Source organism: Schistocerca nitens, chromosome 3, assembly GCF_023898315.1.
Source record: "Schistocerca nitens isolate TAMUIC-IGC-003100 chromosome 3, iqSchNite1.1, whole genome shotgun sequence".
Taxonomy (NCBI): domain Eukaryota; kingdom Metazoa; phylum Arthropoda; class Insecta; order Orthoptera; family Acrididae; genus Schistocerca; species Schistocerca nitens.
In genome coordinates, this window is record NC_064616.1 from 286,786,002 (window position 1) to 286,807,657 (window position 21,656).

Below are 21,656 nucleotides of genomic sequence, written 5' to 3' on the forward strand. Positions count from 1 at the left end.
GAAACTTTCCTCATGTCAGCACGTTGCAAGTTCGCCACCGGCGCCAACCTTGTGTGAAGGCTCTGAAAAGCTAATGATTTGCATAACACAGCATCTTCTTCCTGTCGGTTAAATTTCGCAGCTGTAGCACGTCATCTTCGTGGTCTAGAAATTTTTATGGCCAGTAGTGTATTTATACACACAATCTGATGAAAACTGTCCGGGCACTCCCATGTAACGTGGAATTTACCGATAGATCTCACGAGAGGTGGATCCGCCAGTGTAAAAGGAGGTGAAGAGACTATGTTGTCAGAAGCAAAGCAGTAACAGCAGAAAGGGTCGATCAGGAGAGCTCAGTGATACCGAATGTGAACTAGTCATTGGCTATCACCAGAGTAACAAATTTATGAGGGACATTTCAACTTTTCTAAGGCTGCCCAATTAGACTGTTGATGTGATTGTGAACTGGAAAAGCGAAGGAACAGCCAGTGATAAACAAAGACCAGACACGCCTCATGTACTACCGGACAGGAACCGTCGGGAACTGCGGAGGGGGTGGTTCTAAAAGTTCTCATGAAGTCAGCGGAAGGAATCACTCGTGAATTCCGAGGTGCCACCAGCAGTCCAGCTAGCACAATGACTGTGTTCAAGAAGTTAAAAAGAATGTGGTTCAATGGTCTAGCAGCGGTCGTTGTGGCCGGGCCGTTCTAGGCGCTTCAGTCTGGAACCGCCCGACCGCTACGGTCGCAGGTTCGAATCCTGCCTCGGGCATGGATGTGTGTGATGTCCTTAGGTTTAAGGGGCTCCGGAACGCCCTATACTTGCAATGTTAAAATAACGCTTATTAATTACATCTTTCCTCACAAAGTATTTGAGGTAGGAAGTTGAACTTTTTACAGATTATTTATTGGAATATGGGCTACAACTTAACACAGGGATTTTACAAAATTTTAGTTCAGTTATTAAAGATGATTTTTTTCAATTGTAATGAAAATTCACAACATTTTTTTGCAATTTTTTATTTATATATTCAAAAATATACAGTTTTTTGGAAAAAGGCTGTGTTAAATTATGCAGAAGGTACTGTGTAACATTTACTGAAAGTTTGAAACAGATATGTTTGGAAGATCCTTAGAAAACATGTAATTAGTGTGAGAAAATAAAAGTTTTGGGAATCGAACGACAAATATTGGATTAACTTTTTAGTGCAGTCCAGGTCCATATGATGGATTATCTTCATCCTCTGCAAACTCCTCCTCCAGCTTCCTCTTGTTCCTCCTCCTGTTTACTCTTGCTTGTATTTCTAGACTCTTTACAGCCCTGTCTGCAGCCCGAAGGCGTTCCTTGTCTAAAGCAAGCATCGCTCGTACCATGTTAGAACCTATCTTCATTTCCATATTTCTAAATACCTTGCCCCTTACAATGTTGCCAACATTTCTCCTTTTCTTAAAAGCCTTCAGACGATTTCTAATAACTTTACTTTTACTCATTATTATACTTCAACAAAACAGAGACTCAAGAAACAGAAATAATTACGAATATTTTCGAGATAACGACAGAGTAAATAAACATGAAACAATCGACAATCACACCAGCGATATATATTGAACCATCACAGGTTAGCAACAACACATACTTTATCTCACATCACTAAAATGTACCTGATGAACACGGACGTTAATAATAACACCATTTGACAGCAGTTTAACAGCGCCACAGTGGGTCACGCCCATGTAGAACACATTTCAAAAAAAATTTAAAAATAGTTGTAGTCTTCGGAATTGAATAAATTATATATCTATTAAAAGGTATTAGTCTGCAGATTCAGAAAACGCAAAAAAGTCAAAATTGAACTTTTCATGATTTTGAGCCTTTCCGGAGCCCCTTAAGTAGTTCTAAGTTCTAGGGGACTGATGACCTCAGATGTTAAGTCCCATAGTGCTCAGAGCCATTTGAACCATTTTTTGGATGGTCTAGCATCTCCTTGCTTTAGCGACGCTGCAACGGGTATAAAGAGGGACGCTGCTGGACAGTGAAAAATTGGAAACGAGTGATTTGCAGTCATGAATCACGCTATGCCCTGTGGCAGTCCGATTGAATGGTTTTTCGTGCTTAGGTTGCGGTCCTCTTATTGAGCGTAAGAAAACGCTAAATAAGGAAGTAAATGAACACGTTTTAGAACATTGTGTACTGCGTGCAGTGAAGGAACAATTCGGAGACGATAATCGTTTGAGTATGACAATGCAGCTTGTCGTAAATCGGCCTCTGTGAGGCAATGGTTTATGGTCAGTAACATTGGAAATTTGTGGTATGGTTTTATGGGACCAAACTGCTAAGGTCATCGGTCCCTAAGCTTACGCACTACTTAATCTAACTTAAACTAATTTACGCTAAGGACAACACATACAACCATGCCCGAGGGAGGACTCGATCCTCCGACGGTAAGACCCTAACAAGGCGCCTCAGACCACGCGGCTATCGATAACATTCCTGAAATGGAATGGCCTCCTCGGAGTCCCAACCTGTACCCATTGGAAATCCTTTAGGATGAATTAGAACATCGACTTTACCGCAGCACCCAACATCACCAACTTCTCTGCTTTCGGCTATTGAGTAACACAGACATTCAGACACGTCATTGAAAGAGTCCCCAGCAAAGTTCAAGACGTTATAAAGACGAAGGGTGGACATACCCCACATTAGCATCCACTACCAGGTGTCCGGATACTTTTGATCATATTGTGTATAAGGAGATGGGCAAAGGCCTATCACATTCTTTAGGGAATGTAGTACAAAATATCGCTGTCACTAGTTGAGTTCACATTAGTTATTACGCGTTTTGTGGTTTCTAACAAAAAATCCGAATCTAGTCGTTTACCTGAAGTTGAGAGCATATTCCATTGGCACGCAATCTGATTAAACACACTTTTGAGGATTGGCAGCCGGCCATTGTGACCGAGCGGTTCTAGGCGCTTCAGTCTGGAACCGCGCGACTGTTACGGTCGCAGGTTCGAATCCTGCCTCGGGCATGGATGTGCGTGATGTCCTTAGGTTAGTTAGATTTAAGTAGTTCTAAGTTCTAGGGGACTGATGACCTCAGAAGTTAAGTCCCATAGTGCTCAGAGTCATTTGAACCATTTTTTTTTTCATATACTCATCTTCGCGATTTCATGTGGAATGTGTGGAGCAGAGCGTTATTAATAATGCCCTCTTTCATTGCATCGCACGGTAGTTGTAATTATGGAAAGACACGAAGTAGATGAGAAGGGAGTGAGACGAAAGTGTAGTCTGCCTATCATAGACGTTATTCAATCTGCATTTTGAGCAAACAGTAAAGGAAATAAAGGAGAAATTGGTTTCGGAATTAATGTTCAAGTAGAAGAAATAAGAACTCTGTGGTTTGTCGATGACATTGTAATTCTGTCGGAGAGACAGGAAAGGTCTTATGAAGAGCAGTTTAAAGGAACGGATAGTGTCTTGAAAAAGAGGATTGAAGATAAATGTAAACAAGAGTAAAGTAGGAGAATTTAATTGGGCACTACTGAAAGCATTAGATAAGGAAATGAAGCACCAAAAGTAGTAGATGTGTTCTAATATTTGGGTACCAAAATAGCTGACGTTGGTCGAAGTAGAGAGGATATAAAAGCAGAATGCGAATAGCAAGAAATGTGTTGCTGAAAAAGAGAAATGTAACATCGAATGTAAATTTGAGGAATGGGAAATATTTTCTGAGGGTGTATGTCTAGTGTGAGTTTTATACAGAAGAGAATAGAAACTTTTCAAATTTGTTTCTAGTGAAAAATGTTGAAGATTGGATTGGTTAATTGGATAACCAAGGAAGAGGTGCTGACTCTAACTGGGGAGAAATGAAATATGTCACAACTTGACTGAAAGAAGGGACCGGTTAGTGGGACACATCCGTGAGACATCAAGTTGTCATCAGTTTGCTACTGAAGTGTAGTGCTAGGTCAAAATATAGAGCAACACTAGGACTTTAATAAAGAAAGCAGTTTCAACCTGATGAAGATAGCAGTAGCCATGCAGATATGAAGGAGTGTTTATTGCTCACCCTGTCCGCCATATCATTACCGTATACAGAAAATAACAGCGGTCCTATCATATTTCCCTGGGTCACTCCCGACGATACCTCTGTCTCTGAGGAACACTCGTCGCGGAGGAAAACATTGACCCTCCACATAAAAAAAAAAAGTATTGCTCGCACATCACTGGGGGCCGAACCGCACAATAACTCTGGGTTCTATGTGGGGCGGCGGTGGGGTGGATGCACTGCTGTAGCCTGTTGTGGGGTTGTGAGCAACTGAGGGCTACGGCGGGACGAAGCCTCTCCGTCGTTTCTAGTTCCCCGATTTCATACAGAATACAATACACAACCTGTTTACAAGATTAGTGGTGAACATCTTCAATCGTCATACCATATAAATATTTAGGGTCAATACTGAGAAGCTATATGAAATGGGACGATCACGTCAAATAAGTAACAGGAGAGGCGAATGGGAGACTTAGCTTTGTTGGTATGGTTCTGGGAATGTTCCGTGCATCAGTAAAAACAAAACAAAAATGCTTACAAGACGGTAGTGCGATCACTTGTAGAACAGTGTTTCAGTGTATGGAGTCCTCACCAAGTGCACATGACAACAAACATCGAACGAATTCAGAAATGCGTTGCCAGGATCGTAACAGGTCGGTATAGACATACGTCAGTGTAACAGAAATTCTCGGTGAATTTATATGAGAATCCTTGGAAGAAAGACGTAGTTCTCTCGAACCATGTTTCGTAAGTTTATAGAACCTATATTGGGAAAACGTTGTGCGATCATTATCCTGCAACAACCAGATCTATGTCTCGTAGGGGTTATGAGAAAGAAATAGCAGTATTAGGGTGGGTAGAGAGGCTTTAAGATAGTCCTTCTCCGTCGCTAAATACACGAATGAAATAGGAAAGAAAAGTGAGAATGGTGGAACGACGTACAATCCCCTACCCCCCCCCCCCAAATGCTCAGTAGTTACGTTATGTATAAATCAGACATTAGACTGAAAACGACAACAACAATAACACCATCATTGTACCGAGTGAGAATGATGCTGCATGTCGCCTGTATATCTGTTGCTGTCTCCTCATCCCTCACCAGTCGCCAGGAGGCTGGCGCTGCCGGACGCGCGTCTGTGACGTCACGGGCTGTGATACGGCGATGCCGCAGCGGACGCCGCAGGAAGTATTGAGCACGGCAGCCGGCGGGTGCGGACGTGTCCCGCAGTACAAATGGCCTGCAATAATGCTGACACTCTCGCTTCTGGCCTCTGAGGCTCCATAACGTTGACGTCGGTCCCTCTTTGTTCCACAACTACACCACATTATAGGTTTCTTTACACTTTTGAAACCAGTTTACACTCACTTCGGTTGACGTACTCCATTGCTCGATACCTTCGTTAAGTCTGCTCCTCTTCCTCTTTCCGTTGTGACTTAACTAAGCCAGAATCATTTCTATTCCTTTAGGCGCAATGAAGTCAACAGCCGATATAAATTTTTTGAAGGACAGTAATCCTCCGAACTGTCCGAACATGATTAAAATATATTCATTAATGCACAGGTTCATCTGTGCAACTATTTTAATATGTGATCTTAGGCTTTCCTGGCGAATCAGCTGTTTGTGTTGCTCTCAGGTGTCCAGCCGGATGTATTCGTTTACGAAACACGATGTAACACATACGGTCACTCTACAGGTATCATCTAAAGATGACGGAAAGGTACGTTGTCGAAATATCGCGTTTCGTATGCGGCTGCAACCGGCTGGGCAACTCAGAGCAATACAAATACTTTCGAGCGTATGGTATAACCTACCAAATGGACATAGACCTACTTGGGATACGGTCAAAACTTAATATTGGTCTAAATTGTAAAATGTAGTTGGGTGGTCAAACTTTAAGATAAACAACATGCCTTGAACAGCTGCATGTACAATAGCATACTGGGTTAAGTAGAGGCAAACCTTTACTTAGACCAGTAAAACGCGCCAACTCTGCGTAGCAACTGGATGACTCAGAACGGCGTTTTTACAATGGTTACAAAACTGTTAGCGATGTTACTGTGGCGTCGAAAATTAACGCGAGCACAGTATGAGGCATCGTTCTAGCGAGTAAAATAGAATTAACTGATAGGTTCCGTCGAGAGCTGAATTTCAATCTAAGCACCAATCACAGTTCATCCACGACAGCAACTGTAAGGATTTTCAAAATGGCACTGAGCAGTATGGAACTCAACTGCTGAGGTCATTAGTCCCCTAGAACTTAGAACTAGTTAAACCTAACTAACCTAAGGACATCACAAACATCCATGTCCGAGGCAGGATTCGAACCTGCGACCGTAGCGGTCTTGCGGTTCCAGACTGCAGCGCCTTTAACCGCACGGCCACTTCGGCCGGCTGTAAGGATTTTCGTCGGGACGAAGACACACCTCGGACCCAAGCAAGGCCGTTTACTTGGATTTTTTGCGGAAACATTTTAAAGTGGCTCACAGCCGAAACTGTGCGATAGAGGAAACAAAGAACATGGATGAAAGTTTATGGCAGGTCAGAACCGTGTGCCGGACTGGACCCAAACCTGGGACCTTTGCCTTTCGCGACCGAGTACTCTACCGACTTTTTTTTATCTCATTTTGTTCCTTGCATTTATTCAGGGCCTACGCCCCAATGACGCCCGTTCAAGTTCATCGTTGATATGTTCAATCCATTGGTTTTTTTTTTTTTTTCGGAGGGCAACTAGCCCGCTGAGCACTGACAGCTTTACTTCCACCAGCATCTCATCTCTTACCTTCCAAACTTCTAGACCCCTGTTTCAAGTCCCGGTGGGGCACACAGTTTTGATCTACCAGTAAGATCAACACCTCCCTCCTTCCCCCCTCTCCTCCACTGCTGCTGTTCACTTCTCGAATTGTTCGTTGGATGGACGACTGTTTTTCTGATTTGACAATCATGGTTAATTCGTCATATATACTGCGACGAAGTAACACAAACCTTGACTCTTTTTGCTACGTGAGTTCTCAGAATTATTTTAACAACAAGACGGCGACTTTCTTGCAGCGTCTGCCGCTGAAGTGGAATGATCAATTCACTCTCGTTCACATTGTGACGAAACAAATCGTGCAGCTCCTCCAAGGTCCCGGATTGGCGAGCCTTACTAAGACTCGGTCTTTGAAGTGAGTTGTCTTGTGTTTTGTATTCCCGGTATCCTGCACTCTTTATGAAGTTGATGAATGACATCATTTATAAGACCAGACGATCTATGGGCAGATATGTGAAAATCAAAGCGCTGGGATTCGCCTCAATGGCTGACAGTTGTCTTCAATAAAATTATGGAGAAGAGAAGGATTCCAACTGGTTAGACATGTGGTACAACCGCTCCAATTTGGAAACAGAAAGGTAATCCAGCTGAACGTAATAACCATCGTCCCATACGCCTTGTACCACACACAGCCTCACCACCAATAAATGTGGATTCTTGAAGGGCTGTGGGAAGACAGACGCTGTCCCTGCTGCTCACCTGCTTATGGAAAAACATCGGGAGAAGGTGTATACCTTCCTTGACCATGAAAAGGCCTTCGAAAGAGTGCCGCACGATTTGTTTGCCCTGTGAAAGCATGGAGTACCTGAATAATTAGTAGGATGAAAGAGACTGCTCAACAATGACCCGAGGAGCGGGACACAATCAGCTGCTGGACAGTCGGGTGTTTATCCTGTTTCTGTGGGAGTACATCAGGGATGTGCTCTCTCGCCTTTCCTCTAGTTCATAGTCGTGGATGCAATCGCAAGAGAACAGCAGAAAACCGTAGCCAGGACATTACTGTATGTTAATGATGTGCTGTTGGCCTCTGAAGATGCATGCAATATCAAGTCAAGCCTGGAACGACCGCGATACAAAAGTAGTTCTACGACTCAACATAAAGAAAACGCAGTATCTCACCACAGATTCTAAATGACTCGGGTATCATAACACTCGCTGGTGTCCACCTCCCAGCAACAAGGACTTTTAAGTATCTAGGTTTGACAGTTGCTACTGATGGAAATTTCAGCGCAGAAATCTCTGACCGCCTGAGCCGAACGTGGCTCATACGGCTTTCTCCGACTGGCGTACAATTAGACTGGAAGATTACAAACAGGCTCAAGTAAAAAGTACACCGATCTGTAATTCGCCCAGCTGCAGTGTATGGTGCTGAACGCCGGCCATCAACAAAAGATGTGGAACCACAACTTGTTGTCATGGAAACGAAGATATTCAGGTTGACATGAGGATTAAATCTGCAGTATGATCTACAGTGAGTGGACAAAATTATGGAAACTCCACAAAGTGATAATGAACAGTTACAGAGCATGTCTGTATGCTCTGTGCCGGCCGAGGTGGCCGAGCAGTTCTAGGCGCTGCAGTCTGGAGCCGGGCGACCGCTACGGGCGCAGGTTCTAATCCTGCCTCGGGTATGGATGTGTGTGACGTCCTTAGGTTAGTTAGGTTTAAGTAGTTCTAAGTTCCAGGGGACTGATGACCTTAGAAGTTAAGTCCCATAGTGCTCAGAGCCATTTTTTGTATGCTCTGTAACCGTTAATTTTGACTTTGTTATATGTTTGTTATCTTGAATTGGTTCTTATGTTTTGGGAAACACTATTTTGATTATCTGAATGATCTAAAAATAGGCCCTGACCTGAAACTAGTCATCAAGTAATTAAAAGTGAAATTTGCAACTCTATTTTTTAGCTGTATCAAATTACTTTCGTTCATTGTTTCGTTGTACGGCTTCCGCATCACGTTTCGCTATTACGTTCATTTGCATTACTGATGTGTGGTTTTGGAATTCCATTTCTCACTGCAGTTCCCATCTTATGGGCCTCCCTTCGTGTTGTTTTGGTATTGACAGGGTTTGCGAGTGCGACATTCAGTTCTCCAACGACGTTTGCAGCTGACGTCTTATTTTTCGTCAGAGTCCTCTTCAATGACCGTCTATCACGATTACTCAACACACCCTTTCGTTCGCGTTGTGACGTAGCAGATGATTTTTTTGGGCTTCCCTATATGCTGTATACATCTTCGATACTGTATCTCTTGAAACACCAAACACTACCGCTCCGTTGGTTACAGGAGCACCCACCATACGAGCACAACTATTTTTCCCATGATCGAATTCAGTTAACTCCTACGTAATGCACTAACAGAACACAGAACGCTGGCCGCTGTGACCGAGCGATTCCTGGCGCTTTAGCCCGGAACCACACTGCTGCTACGGTCGCAGGTTCGAATCCCGCCTCGGTCATGGATGTGTGTGATGTCCTTAGGTTAGTTAGGTTAGGTAGTTCTAAGTCTAGGGGAATGATGACCTCAGATGTTAAGTCCCATAGTGCTTAGACCCATTTGAACACAGAACATAGCACACTGGAAGCACGCGGAATCAGAGCAGTGTCAAGGTGGTGCCTGTCTGCAAGCGCCTAGGACTCCAACACAGTTTGTCTCTATACAGGTATGTTTTCAGTGTGCTGAAAGAAGTAGGCGGGTAGCACCGAGAGTGGGTCAATGATGCACACCTCAGTGATCACGCCACAGGAGGACATGAAAGAAGAAGGCTGCAAAAGCATAAGCACCCATTGTTGCTGTGGATCGCGTTCAAATTTCGTCGAATGGTTTTGAGTGGTCACTAATGATTCCACCCTGTACGTTAGCGCAAAACCTGCAGTCGTACTGCGCTCCAAACGGATACGACCCCGTTCACTGAGGTTGCTGGCCTACGATACCTTTAGAGAAGGGTTGAATCGTCCGGAGGGTCAGCAACGTCAAAGGTTGTCAAGATCGTCTTGCTGTTGCTCATCACTCTGCGAAATGTCGTTATCGACCAAGAAATGTGAGGGAATCAACCTCACATGGGAAGATGTGGTTTCACTGACGCCTTTTCAACACGTGGAAGCTCTTACACATGTTTCAAAGAATGTTTCGACTACGTTGCAGAAGTTTCGCTGGGAAGTGCTTACACATCCTCCAATACAGTCCCTGACTTTCCCCATACGATTTCGATATTTTTGGAGCCCTAAAGAAAGGTATGGCTCTGAGCACTATGGGACTCAACTGCTGAGGTCATTAGTCCCCTAGAACTTAGAACTAGTTAAACCTAACTAACCTAAGGACAACACAAACATCCATGCCCGAGGCAGGATTCGAACCTGCGACCGTAGCGGTCTCGCGGTTCCAGACTGCAGCGCCTTTAACCGCACGGCCACTTCGGCCGGCTAAAGAAAGGTATTCGTGGCCGTCAAAATTGGTTCAAATATGTCTGAGCATTATGGGACTTAACATCTATGGTCATCAGTCCCCTAGAACTACTTAAACCTAACTAACCTAAGGACATCACACAACACCCCGTCATCACGAGGCAGAGAAAATCCGTGACCCCGCCGGGAATCGAACCCGGGAACCCGGGCGCGGGAAGCGAGAACGCTACCGCACGACCACGAGCTGCGGACTCGTGGCCGTCGATTTGTTTCGAACGAAGAGGTGCATACCTGGGTACAATAACTATTTCTTAAGCAACCGCAAACATTTTTTCACGAAGGCATTGACTTCTTGATGTCACACTGAAATAAACGTATTAGTACTTACGGCGATTATTTTTGAAATAATGAACAGTTTATTTACTTTTCTCTGTCTGTCTCCTTCTCATCTGACTAGCACTTACAAATCCGATGCTTCAGTTGAGACTTGTTCTTCTATCACGGAGGTTTCCCACGTGTGTTCATTTTTCTTGTTACAGGATATCGACTTCGAGGGCTTCCGGCTGTTTATGGACACATACCTGGAAGCAGAAACCCCCGAGGAGCTGTGCGAACATCTCTTCCTGTCTTTCGTCAAGACACCACATGCCAAAGAGCCGGGTGGGAGTGATAAGGTAAGTGGATATACATCACCACAGTTGTGCGAGGCATCTGTCAGACTGAATGCAGACGTAAAACAGAAAAGACCCGGATTTATGACCAACTCAAATAGCCCTTAAGTGATAGTCACACCATAGTAAATGTCCGCTGACTAGGCACAAAAAATTCATATTCTTGCCAAGGGATTCAAAACTAAGTCTTTCGCTGAGTCTGGGTACGGGGGTAAGTCAAAAATTATTCGGAATGTACTGGTAGCTATGCTTTTTATTGCAGAACAAATAGGACAGTACTTTAACATCATTTTTCAACACAGTCCCTTTGGTTTTCAACGTAATTAGTCTATCGTCGCACGAGCTTCCTGATGCCCTCAGCAGAGAAGGTTTGCGGCTGAGCAGCGAGCCACGCATTGGACCACTTCCTTCACTTCTTGGTCCGAGGTGAATCGACGGCACCTTAACGCCTCTTTGAGCGGTCATAACAAGTGATGGCCGGGAGGGACAAGGTCAGGACTACACGGAAGCTGAGGCTTTACTTCAAAATTGCGTTTCCGGATCGTTTCAGCAGTGTGGGCAGAGGTATGTTGACGGACATTATCGTGCAACAACACAACACCCTTCGACAATAGTCCTCGACGTTTGCTTCGAATTGCAGGCTTCAGCCTGTCAGTAACCATCTCTCTTTAACGCGCACTGTTTATTGTTGGGCCATTCTCCTTGTAATGTTCCGGTACTGGCCTTGTATGTCCCAGAAAACGGTAAGCATCAGTTTTCCTACAGATGGTTGGGTATTAAACTTTTTTCTGCAGTGTCATTGTGGATATTTCGATTCCATACTATGCCGTTTTCTCTCCGGCTCGTAATGGTCCATCCATGTTCAGTCACTAATGGTGATTCTGTTACCATAGCGATCCAAATGTTTTCGGCAGATGTCCAAGCGCGTTTGTTGGTGCAACACTGTGAGCTGTTTGGGGACCCATCTCGCACATACTTTGACACCCGACTCTGTTTTGGATGATTTCGTAGGCAGAAAGATGGCTAATCTGCAGACGATGTGGCGTTTCATCAATAGTCACTCGTCGTCTACCAGAACCAGGTAATGTGCACACTCAATGCTGTCATCCAGCTCCTTCCTCAAGCGCAACACTTGTCCGACCATTTTTGAATTTTGCAATCCATTCGTCAATACTCCGTTGCGGCAAGACACTGTTCCCGTATCATGCTGAAAGTCTTTGAAGGAACGCGCTCCACGATACACCTCCCGACCACAAAAACCAGATCACCGGTCGCTGTTCCTCTTTGGTGTAAACTTCTGATTGAGCGGCCATGGTCTGTCTCCGACAAAAGGAAGAGAAATGGAGGAATTAGAATCAAACTTTCGTAAGAGGATCACAATTTAACCTCGTGTGAAACACCCGATGGCCAGTTTCTGATTAGGCTGGTCCAGCTACACGTCACAAAAACCAAATTCTAAATATTTTCCGAAGCTTCAAAAATCACCCGGTGGCTCTTAGGAAGGGCAAAAAGTACACAGAACGGCACCTTGAGGATCGAAAAGTTTCCACGTCGCAGAGAAGACTGTTGACGAATCCTGTTCTGTGTAGTCCCCTGTGGTGTTTATGGCACATCGCTGCCCGTTTTTATTACATTTTACTATGTTTTAATGCATACTATAGGAAGGTAGGATCACAAAGGGGATCACAAAGCAGAGTCTTCGAAAGACGCCGCAGATGGTCACATAGCGTGAGAACGGCCGGGCGGTCAAGAGCCGTATTTTAATGGAGCAGAGAGACAGTGTGGATTCACCTACCACGCTGGGCACCAAGAAGCGAATCGGTTATTATTTATCTTTAATGTTTAAACACTAATATACAGCTCCATCCACGTTGATGGTGTTACTTACAATGAGAAATTGTTAATAATAATATCAATATCACGCAATTAATTAGGAAATGATAATCATAAATTTTAGTTACTGTCAGTGCTAATTAATGGAAATGATGGACCAGTCACATTTGAGCCCTGAGAGTGCAGGCGCCAAATTGCTGAAATTGCTCACAAACGCCGGCCGCGGTGGTCTAGCGGTTCTCGGCGCTCAGTCCGGAACCGCGCGACCGCTACGGTCGCAGGTTCGAATCCTGCCTGGGGCATGGATGTGTGTGATGTCCTTAGGTTAGTTAGGTTTAAGTAGTTCTAAGTTCTAGGGGACTGATGACCACAGATGTGAAGTCCCATAGTGCTCAGGGCCATTTGAACCACTTGCAATGCTCACAAACAGTCTTTGATAGATTTCCGAAGAGGTAATACATGAATCCGTGTATGAAATCTGATCTCATGTAAAGACGGAGCTGTTCGTTGATAATTTACCTCTGAAGACGTGCTTGTGCGATGTTCTGTTAATTCAAGGCAGTCTACGAAAGGTTTTCGAGGTGGAAACACGCCAACCAGTGTGTGAAATGCAGCTCCGCATAAAGACGGAATTAATTGTCAAAGTTGCCTCAGCAAACATATTTGTGCAATCTCATGTTGTTTGTAAGATCGTATAAAGCATTTTTGTGACTTTTGCGGTCAACCAATGATTAGTGACCTGGAATCTTGTAACGAATATTAACGACAGAATGTCTCTAGAAATCGTTTTACTAATCTTGCGATTAATGAAATAAAACAAAATTGGTTGGCATCCTAACTTTTTACGATTATTATTATGCTTAGCATCTAAACCTACCCACTTATTTCATTATTACGCACTGTTTATGGCACAAGCGTTAGTTCGCAACTTACGGAGAAGAAATCAAGCTGGATAACGGCTACGGGATATTTTTAGAAGACGTGAGGTAAGCAAGTTACCGCCAGTTGTGCTAGGGAATGTGATCGCAGACGTTTGTTACTAAAATCCACCGTGCTCGTCAATCGCGGGACATCTTTAAGCTGGGATGTTCCATTTACTGTAACTGTAGCTTATGGGGGTCAAATCCGTGTTTACTCTGAGACTACACTTTATCAGTAACCCCAATAGTCGCTACAACCCCGACACATTCACGATTCCTGTCCCCCTCCCCTTCCACACCCTATTGGTTGTTACTGTCAAATTTACGTACATGCTTCCTTGTACCAAACAATTGCTTTTTTTATGTTAAGCGTTTTAACATTAGCACATCTGACAAAATATTAGTCACACCCAAGAAAACTTTGTCTGTCCACCTGGTGAGGTTGAATACTACAAAAAAATCATCAAAATTATCCTGTTGTTTCTAATCTATTGAAACTCTGTCCGTTTTGAAGGGCTACCGGAAGATAAAGATATATTATGGAGACAAAGGCAGCATATAACCATTTTCTATTTTTACGGATGAATTGTTTTCAATTTATTATTGTTACCCTAGTTTCCTTCCTCTTTTATCATTTCATAGAAACGGCAGACAAATACTTAACCTTTTAAAGCAAATGAAGCATTGTACTTCATAAAAATATTTCCAGGCTAGTTAAAAAAATTGTTCAAATGGCTCCAAGCACTATGAGACTTTACATCTGGGGTATACTTAGAACTACTTAAACTTAACTAACCTAAGGACATCACACACATCCACGCCCGAGGCAGGATTCGAACCTGCGACTGCAGCAGCAGCGCAGCTCCGCAATGAAGCGCCCAGAACCGTTCGGCCACAACGGCCGGCTATTTCCAGGCTAAGGTTGGTGCCATTGTGCAGTACAACGGATGTCCGGCGACGGCAGCGAGAAAATACCGCATAGACCAGGTGAGGGCAAGTCTTGCGCACGGAAGGTAGACGCGTACCTTCAGCCAGAACACACAGCAGCAGGGACGTTATTGTCTCAGTAGTGCTCTTCCAAATCTTTGCTACGTGTTTGGTGCTCGTTTCTGTTGGCTCTTCTATTAAAACAGCGCTAATGGCTTTTCCCATTGTCTTTATAACTCAGTACTTCAAATCAATGCAAATTTCATGAATAAAAATTACTGCTTTCTTTTTAATAAAATAATGGTTATTTAAAAGCGAAAACGTTTAGCACCGTTGCTATGGCTAAATGACATTACGATTTTTTACTCGATTATTAGTAAAAAATAAAAAATTCCTGTTGTAACCTAGACCAAACATATGCTGAAAAATATCTGTTATTCAGAACTAAAATACCGGTGTAGGTTTTAAACGGTCGGTTTTTCCCGTCCCTACCAGGGACGTATACATGGAGTCCTCTGGTGAACGATGTTGTCAACTTGTAAGAGAGAAGTGTCCCGAGTACACTAACCACGAAAATTTAGAAGAAAACGCCGGATCACGGAGATAACGTCCTGGTTAATGATTACGGTAACCTGAGTGAGTAGGCTCAAGTCGTAGTCTGAAACATACCTTCAAAACATCACATAAGCACTACCACCCACCCACTGGGGAGGGGGAGGGGGGGGGGGGTTTAAGTGCCTCAGTGGGCCGTCTGTGCATTCGACGGCCTGCAACATTCCAAAACTGGCCAAACTGTAGCTCTCCAGGCCCCACTGCACGCCTACTATCAGTTACTGTTTCGTTTCTGTGTTGGCTGGCTCAGAGAAAACAGGTATCCTTATGTTCAGCTGTGAACATTGCTCTTCTGTCAGGAATTCTCCATCCGAACGTGCCTCAAAAGACCTAACGGAAACGATGACCGCCGTGTCATACTAATCCGAACGGCGTCACTAGATGCGAAGATGGAGGGGCGTGTGGTCAGCACACCGCTACCCCGGTCGTCGTTGTCCGTTTTCGTGACCGGAGACGCTACTTCTCACTTATGTAGCTCCTTAATTGGTCTCCAAGGGCTGAGTGCACTCCGCTTGCCAAACGTGATAGGCAGACCCTGACTGTCACCCATCCAAGTGGTAGCCAAGCCTCACTTGGCTTACTAAACTTCGGTGATTTGACGTGAACCGGTGTTACCACTGTGGCAAGGCCGTCGGTCCACAGAGAACGGTACAAACACAAAGTACTGTCATAAGATCTACATCAACTTCCACAAAATTCACATTACAAGGTCGTCATTACCAGTGATAGGAGAGGGAAACGTCAAAGATAAGGAAATGATTCTGCCAGGAATCCGGCTCTAAATGTCCACCGCGTGCAGTTCCCTTCGCAACGTTCACTCTGAAAAGGACTAATATGGACCTGCATTCAGGGACATCGACAACTGCTGTCTGTTTTGAAACCGACTGTCACTAACAAGATGTGACACTGGTCCCTGTCGGCTAGTATCTTCTTACGAATTCTGTAGTCATGCCGTGTTTCGTGTCAGCGAGTGGTCAATTTTTACTGAAAGTCACATTGCACAATCCGCGTTGGTAAGCCAAAATATTGCACAATTTCATTCGTGGTGTGGTCATGGGCTGTCCAAATTGCGATGAAACACGGTAGCTCAGTTTTGCCCTACTGTCACGTCTCCACGGCGTCCATCCTTCTGTAATGATTCCATACTTGTAGCCTACATACATACCAGTCCACTGCCACAGCTTACATCAGTCGTGGACGGCCACATGTCTGCTTGTTACCACTTCTACTCCTTTCACAGCTCCCCCTAGCAACCAGTATGATCTTTTAATTTGGTTTTCGATATTTTGTCGGGTGAGCCTACCTTTCAGAAACCTTATGAAACACTGTAGGGATCCTATGTGCATTTAGTGTGATACGATAGACAGGAATGAGCATGTGGCAAGATAAACCACAGTCTTCCATTAAACCCGTTGTCTCATATATGCTATTGCAACGTACCAGTTGGGAGGAACTCAGGTTGTACTGTTTTCTGGATCATGTGTGACTACGAATGTTTGAGTCCGTATTGCTCAGGTAGTCTAGCGTTTCAAACGACTGCTCATGAGAAATAGAAAACACGGGCCCGTGTCCTGATGTGGGGCAAATGTTCATTAGACGTGACATATTCTTAATACTGCCGCTGCCTGATGGGGTGTGGTAGAGGATATTTCTGGAAAAACCACCATTTCCACCCTTTCCTCTTCAGTGGACTTTGAGAAGAACAACTATCTGTAAGCCTCTATAAGAGTTCGAATTCCTCTGACGTTGTCGAAGTTATTTGGTGAGACGTCTGTGGATGGAAAACCTGAGTGTACGTGATAGTACTGAAGTGAATACTGTGAGTAGCGAAGATTCAAGGACGCCAGAATTAACTCCTATATAGTGGAACAGAAGCAGTGCATACGTGGACACGAACGTGACAGCTATGACAGAACTAGCAGAATAAGAGTACTTGTAGGTGACTTATGGGGGAGTCTCCCAACAAGAGCAGGCTGACGCACGGTGGGTTCGCGAGGCTTCGGGGATGATGTGGGTTTCCTAGAACTTTGGCTTTAGAGATTTAGCATGTCGTCCCCAGCTGTTGGGTACTCACTCGCATAAAGGTAAGTGATGTTGGCATGAGTTACAAAATTCTGCAACAGAGCTTCCTGAAGCATATAACCTCCTTAAACCTGAGATGTACTAGTGGATAAGATCAGGAACTGTCTGTTTGCTGCGATGGTAGTGCAGATGATCAAATAATGTAATACATTGCCTTAACAGTTTTGGGTGGATTTTCCCTTTTTATTTTATATTTAATTTCACCAGTTATTGTGAATGCTCAAACTGCATTACAAATCAGGAACCGAATTCCTAATCACAGTTGTATACAACTTTCTCTAGTTATGTGGAAATACGAGACCCGTTTGATTCTAGACGGCGTGTGTTGAGACTGTGACAATAAATAGGTACACAGTTTTAGCGTGATTTCTCCTAGTAGTGGTTAAGTGTTTATCCGGTATTGTAACACTATCCTGAAAAGAGGGCAGAACAAAACATAGAACTGCAATCTGATACCGAACAAACACGTTCAATAAGAGAAACGAAAGGGAAATTTGATAGATAATCGCCGGGGTGGCTGAAGAGGCTGACACGTACACGCATGGCTAGCAGGCTGTGTTCCGTGACCTTTGGAGAGCGCTGGCTGGGACCTGTGACCTTCGGGCTGTGCTAATGATCGATGGATGTGCTTGCGGACTGCAGCCATTTCCTCCGTGCATGCGCTTAACTGATTGCACTCAGGAATTTTGCTTTTCGCTTCACGGCACTCGTTTTATCTAAGGTCAACGAATAATCAACTTGACTTCTTTCACTGCCTTTCACCCTAATCATTCGAGCCACTTAGCTATTTCGTGATATCGGCTCAACTTGCTGCTGTCTTAAATCTGAAGGCTGGTTTGACGTAGCTCTCCACGTTAGTCAATCCTGTACATGTCTCTTCATCCCTGCAAAATTACTGAAACCTTACTCTATTTGAGCCTGCTTACTGTATTCAAACGATGGTCTCCTTCAAAATTTTAATTTCAATCCCCCCCTCCCGCCACCCCTATACACTCCCCACCGTTAACAGACTGACTACTTTTTGATATCTCAGGATATGTTCTAACAAGGGAACCTCCCCATCGCACCCCCCTCAGATTTAGTTATACGTTGGCACAGTGGATAGGCCTTGAAAAACTGAACACAGATCAATCAAGAAAACAGGAAGAAGTTGTGTGGAGCTATGAAAAAAATAAGCAAAATATACAAACTGAGTAGTCCATGCGTAAGATAAGCAACAACAAGGATAATGTGAGATCAGGAATGCCGTGGTGCCGTGGTTAGCGTGAGCAGCTACGGAACGAGAGGTCCTTGGTTCAAATCATCCCTTAAGTGAAAAGTTTACTTTCATTATTTTCGCAAAGTTATGATCTGTCTATTCGTTCATTGACGTCTCTGTTCACTGTAATAAGTTTAGTGTCTGGGTTTTGCGACCACACCGCAAAACCGTGCGATTCCTTACAGTTCGGAAAATATTCATTGACCTTGTTATTGAAGTCGCGAGCTATATTTTCTGGATTCATATTGCCCACGGAATACATCTCACGTATTTAATGCACTCTGGTCCAAAGTAGCGAACAGTCAACTGCCAGCCAGGGAGCCTCGTTAGCAGGAATACTCTCTCATGTGTTTTGATGTTTGTTTAGGTGTAGCGTCCTCATACTACGGCGCAGTTACCTCGCATCTGACGGACGGACGGACAGATAATAATTGTCTGAAAATAAAAAATTAAACTTTTCACTCGAGGGATGACTTGAACCAAGGACCTCTCGTTCCGAAGTTGCTCACGCTAACCACGGGACCATGGCTCTCCTGAGCTTCCATTATCCTTGATGTTGCCTATCTTGCACATGGGCTACTCAGTTTGTATATTTTGCTTATTTTTTTCATAGTTCCACACAACTTCTTCCTGTTTTCTCGATTGGTCTGTGTTCAGTTTTTCAAGGCCTATCCGCTGTGCCAACTTATAACTAAATCTGAGGGGGGTACGATGGGGAGGTTCCCTTGTAAGAACCGAATCTTTCTTTTAGTCAAGTTGTGCCATATGATTCTTTCCTGCTCAATTTGATTAAGTACCTTCTCATTAGTTATTCGATCTACTCATCCAACTTTCACTATTCGTCTTCAGCATCACATTTCAAAGCCTTCTCTTGTTGTATGAACTATTTATCGTCCACGTTTCACTTTCATAAAGTCTACACAAATATCGTCAGGAAAGATTTGCTAACATTTAGATTTATTAAATTTTAGCACATATCTTTTTTCAGATAAGCTATTCTTGTTATTGCCAGTCAGCATTTTATACCCTCTATAGTTCGGTCACCATCAGTTATTTTCTTGCCCAAGTAGCAAAACTCTTCCATTACTTTTAGTTTCTTACTTCTTAAGCCGGCCGAAGTGGCCGAGCGGTTCTAGGCGCTACAGACTGGAACCGCGCGACCGCTACGGTCGCAGGTTCGAATCCTGCTTCGGGCATGGATGTGTGTGATGTCCTTAGGTTAGTTAGGTTTAAGTGGTTCTAAGTTATAGGGGACTGTTGACCTCGGAAGTTAAGTCCCTTAGTGCTCAGAGCCATTTGAACCATTTACTTCTTAATCTAATTCCTTCAACATCGCCTGATTTAATTGGAATGCATTCCGTTACCATTGTTTTATAAGGGAGGCGATCAAATTCCATAGGCCAATTAGGCAACACCGCCGGGAGCATTTAGGCAATCATCTTATCAACTCACTACCTTGAAGACACTCTTTTGATAAAACATCGTGTGCTGCTACGTGAAGTAGTCCGTAAGTGCGTGCTGTACATCGTCATTGGACAGGAACTGTCAATCATCCAAGGCCTTTTTTAAGTGATCGAAGGTGTGATTATCGCATTGAGAGAGATCAGGACTATACGGACGGTGCTAGAGTGCCTTCCACTTGAATTGGCGTAACTTCTACGTCACAACTTTTGTGGTATGGGGACGTGCGTTATCATGAAGCAGTAGCACACCTGGTCGCAGTTTTCCCAGTTTTCGGCAGACTCGTTGTCCCATACACATTCTACATCCTCCGATGGATGTCTGCTGGTGTTTGTCCTTAGGTAGCCAAGGTACGAATGATCAACAAATTGGTCCTGTCTGGACGCATTTAGTAATAAGGTCACGACAGTTCACGTTTCCACGTAACCACGCGCACGTCGCAGAGGTACGAATGCCACACTAATCTCTTCCTACATGTCGGTGCTTATACACCCACATACGAATCGCGATCGTTGCATATACCCTGCAGCAACACCCTCAAAAGGAAACTTTTTGATTGCCCCTTTTACTGTTGTTGGTCTTCATCTTATAACTTCTTGTCAAGAGTCTGTCCATTCCATTCAGCTGCACTTCCACAGCCTCTGTAGTATGTGACAGAATTACAATGCCTTCGGCAAACATCCTAATTAATACTTATTCGCCTTGAGTCTTAATCCCTTTCCCTAATTTCACCATCTTTTCCTTCACAGCTTGGTTCATACACAGATTAAATAACACCAGAGATAGGCTGAAACCCTGTCTCGTTCCTTTTTCATCTACTGCTCCCCATTAATGTGCTTCTAGTCTTATAATTGAGGTCTTGTTTCTGTACCTTCTTCATTTTCATGGCTTTATCCCGTATATACACGGGGTCCGCACGTTAATCTGGATTTGGCAATGTTAGTGGTAGAGAGTGGCCTAACTCCAGATGGTATTGTGTAAAAAGGTGTGTTTGCGACTCGGGAGATTTTCAGTTATCGTCCCTATTTGCACCGACCAATGGTGCGCCGATGACACAGAATGTTGTAGGGAGTCGATTACCTACGTCGACCGGAATGTTGAAGACGGGTATACGCGCCATTTTGCCTGAGGGGAGGCTACAGAGGCTTTATAACACCCTTACTAACCGAATAAGTGCATGCATCCAGGACAGAGGGAGCGCAACATCATACCGATAAATGCTCTCATAAGGCCATGTGCTGTAAATTTCACTCGAATTTGTAAACATATCACATATCCTCACAGCACGCGAAATTTCATTTAGTTTCCCCCCTCCTCTTCTGGGTGCTTCACGTTTTTAACAGGCACTGTATGTATAATATTTATTTAAACTCGTACCGTACCTTGCGTTCAAAAATGGTTCAAATGGCTCTAAGCACTATGGGACTTAACATCTGAGGTCATCAGTCCCCTAGACTTAGACTACTTAAACGTAACTAACCTAAGGACATCACACACAACCATACCCGAGGCAGGATTCGAACCTGCGACCGTAGCAGCAGTGCGGTTCCGGACTGAAGCGCCTAGAACCGCTCGGCCACAGCAGCCGGCTACCTTGAGTTCATTAAATAATCGACTTGTTCAAGTAATTATGTTTACAATAAATGTTGTT

General features: G+C 44.0%; 1 protein-coding gene across 1 annotated transcript in view; it reads left to right on the forward strand.

Annotated features, from left to right (window-relative positions):
• Positions 1-21,656, forward strand: part of LOC126249182 (diacylglycerol kinase 1) — a 747,622-nt gene that overhangs the window by 263,417 nt on the left and 462,549 nt on the right. Inside the window, exon 4 of the mRNA XM_049950837.1 lies at positions 10,781-10,915. Coding sequence (XP_049806794.1) covers positions 10,781-10,915 — 135 coding nt within the window. The remainder of the gene's footprint in view (positions 1-10,780; positions 10,916-21,656) is intronic.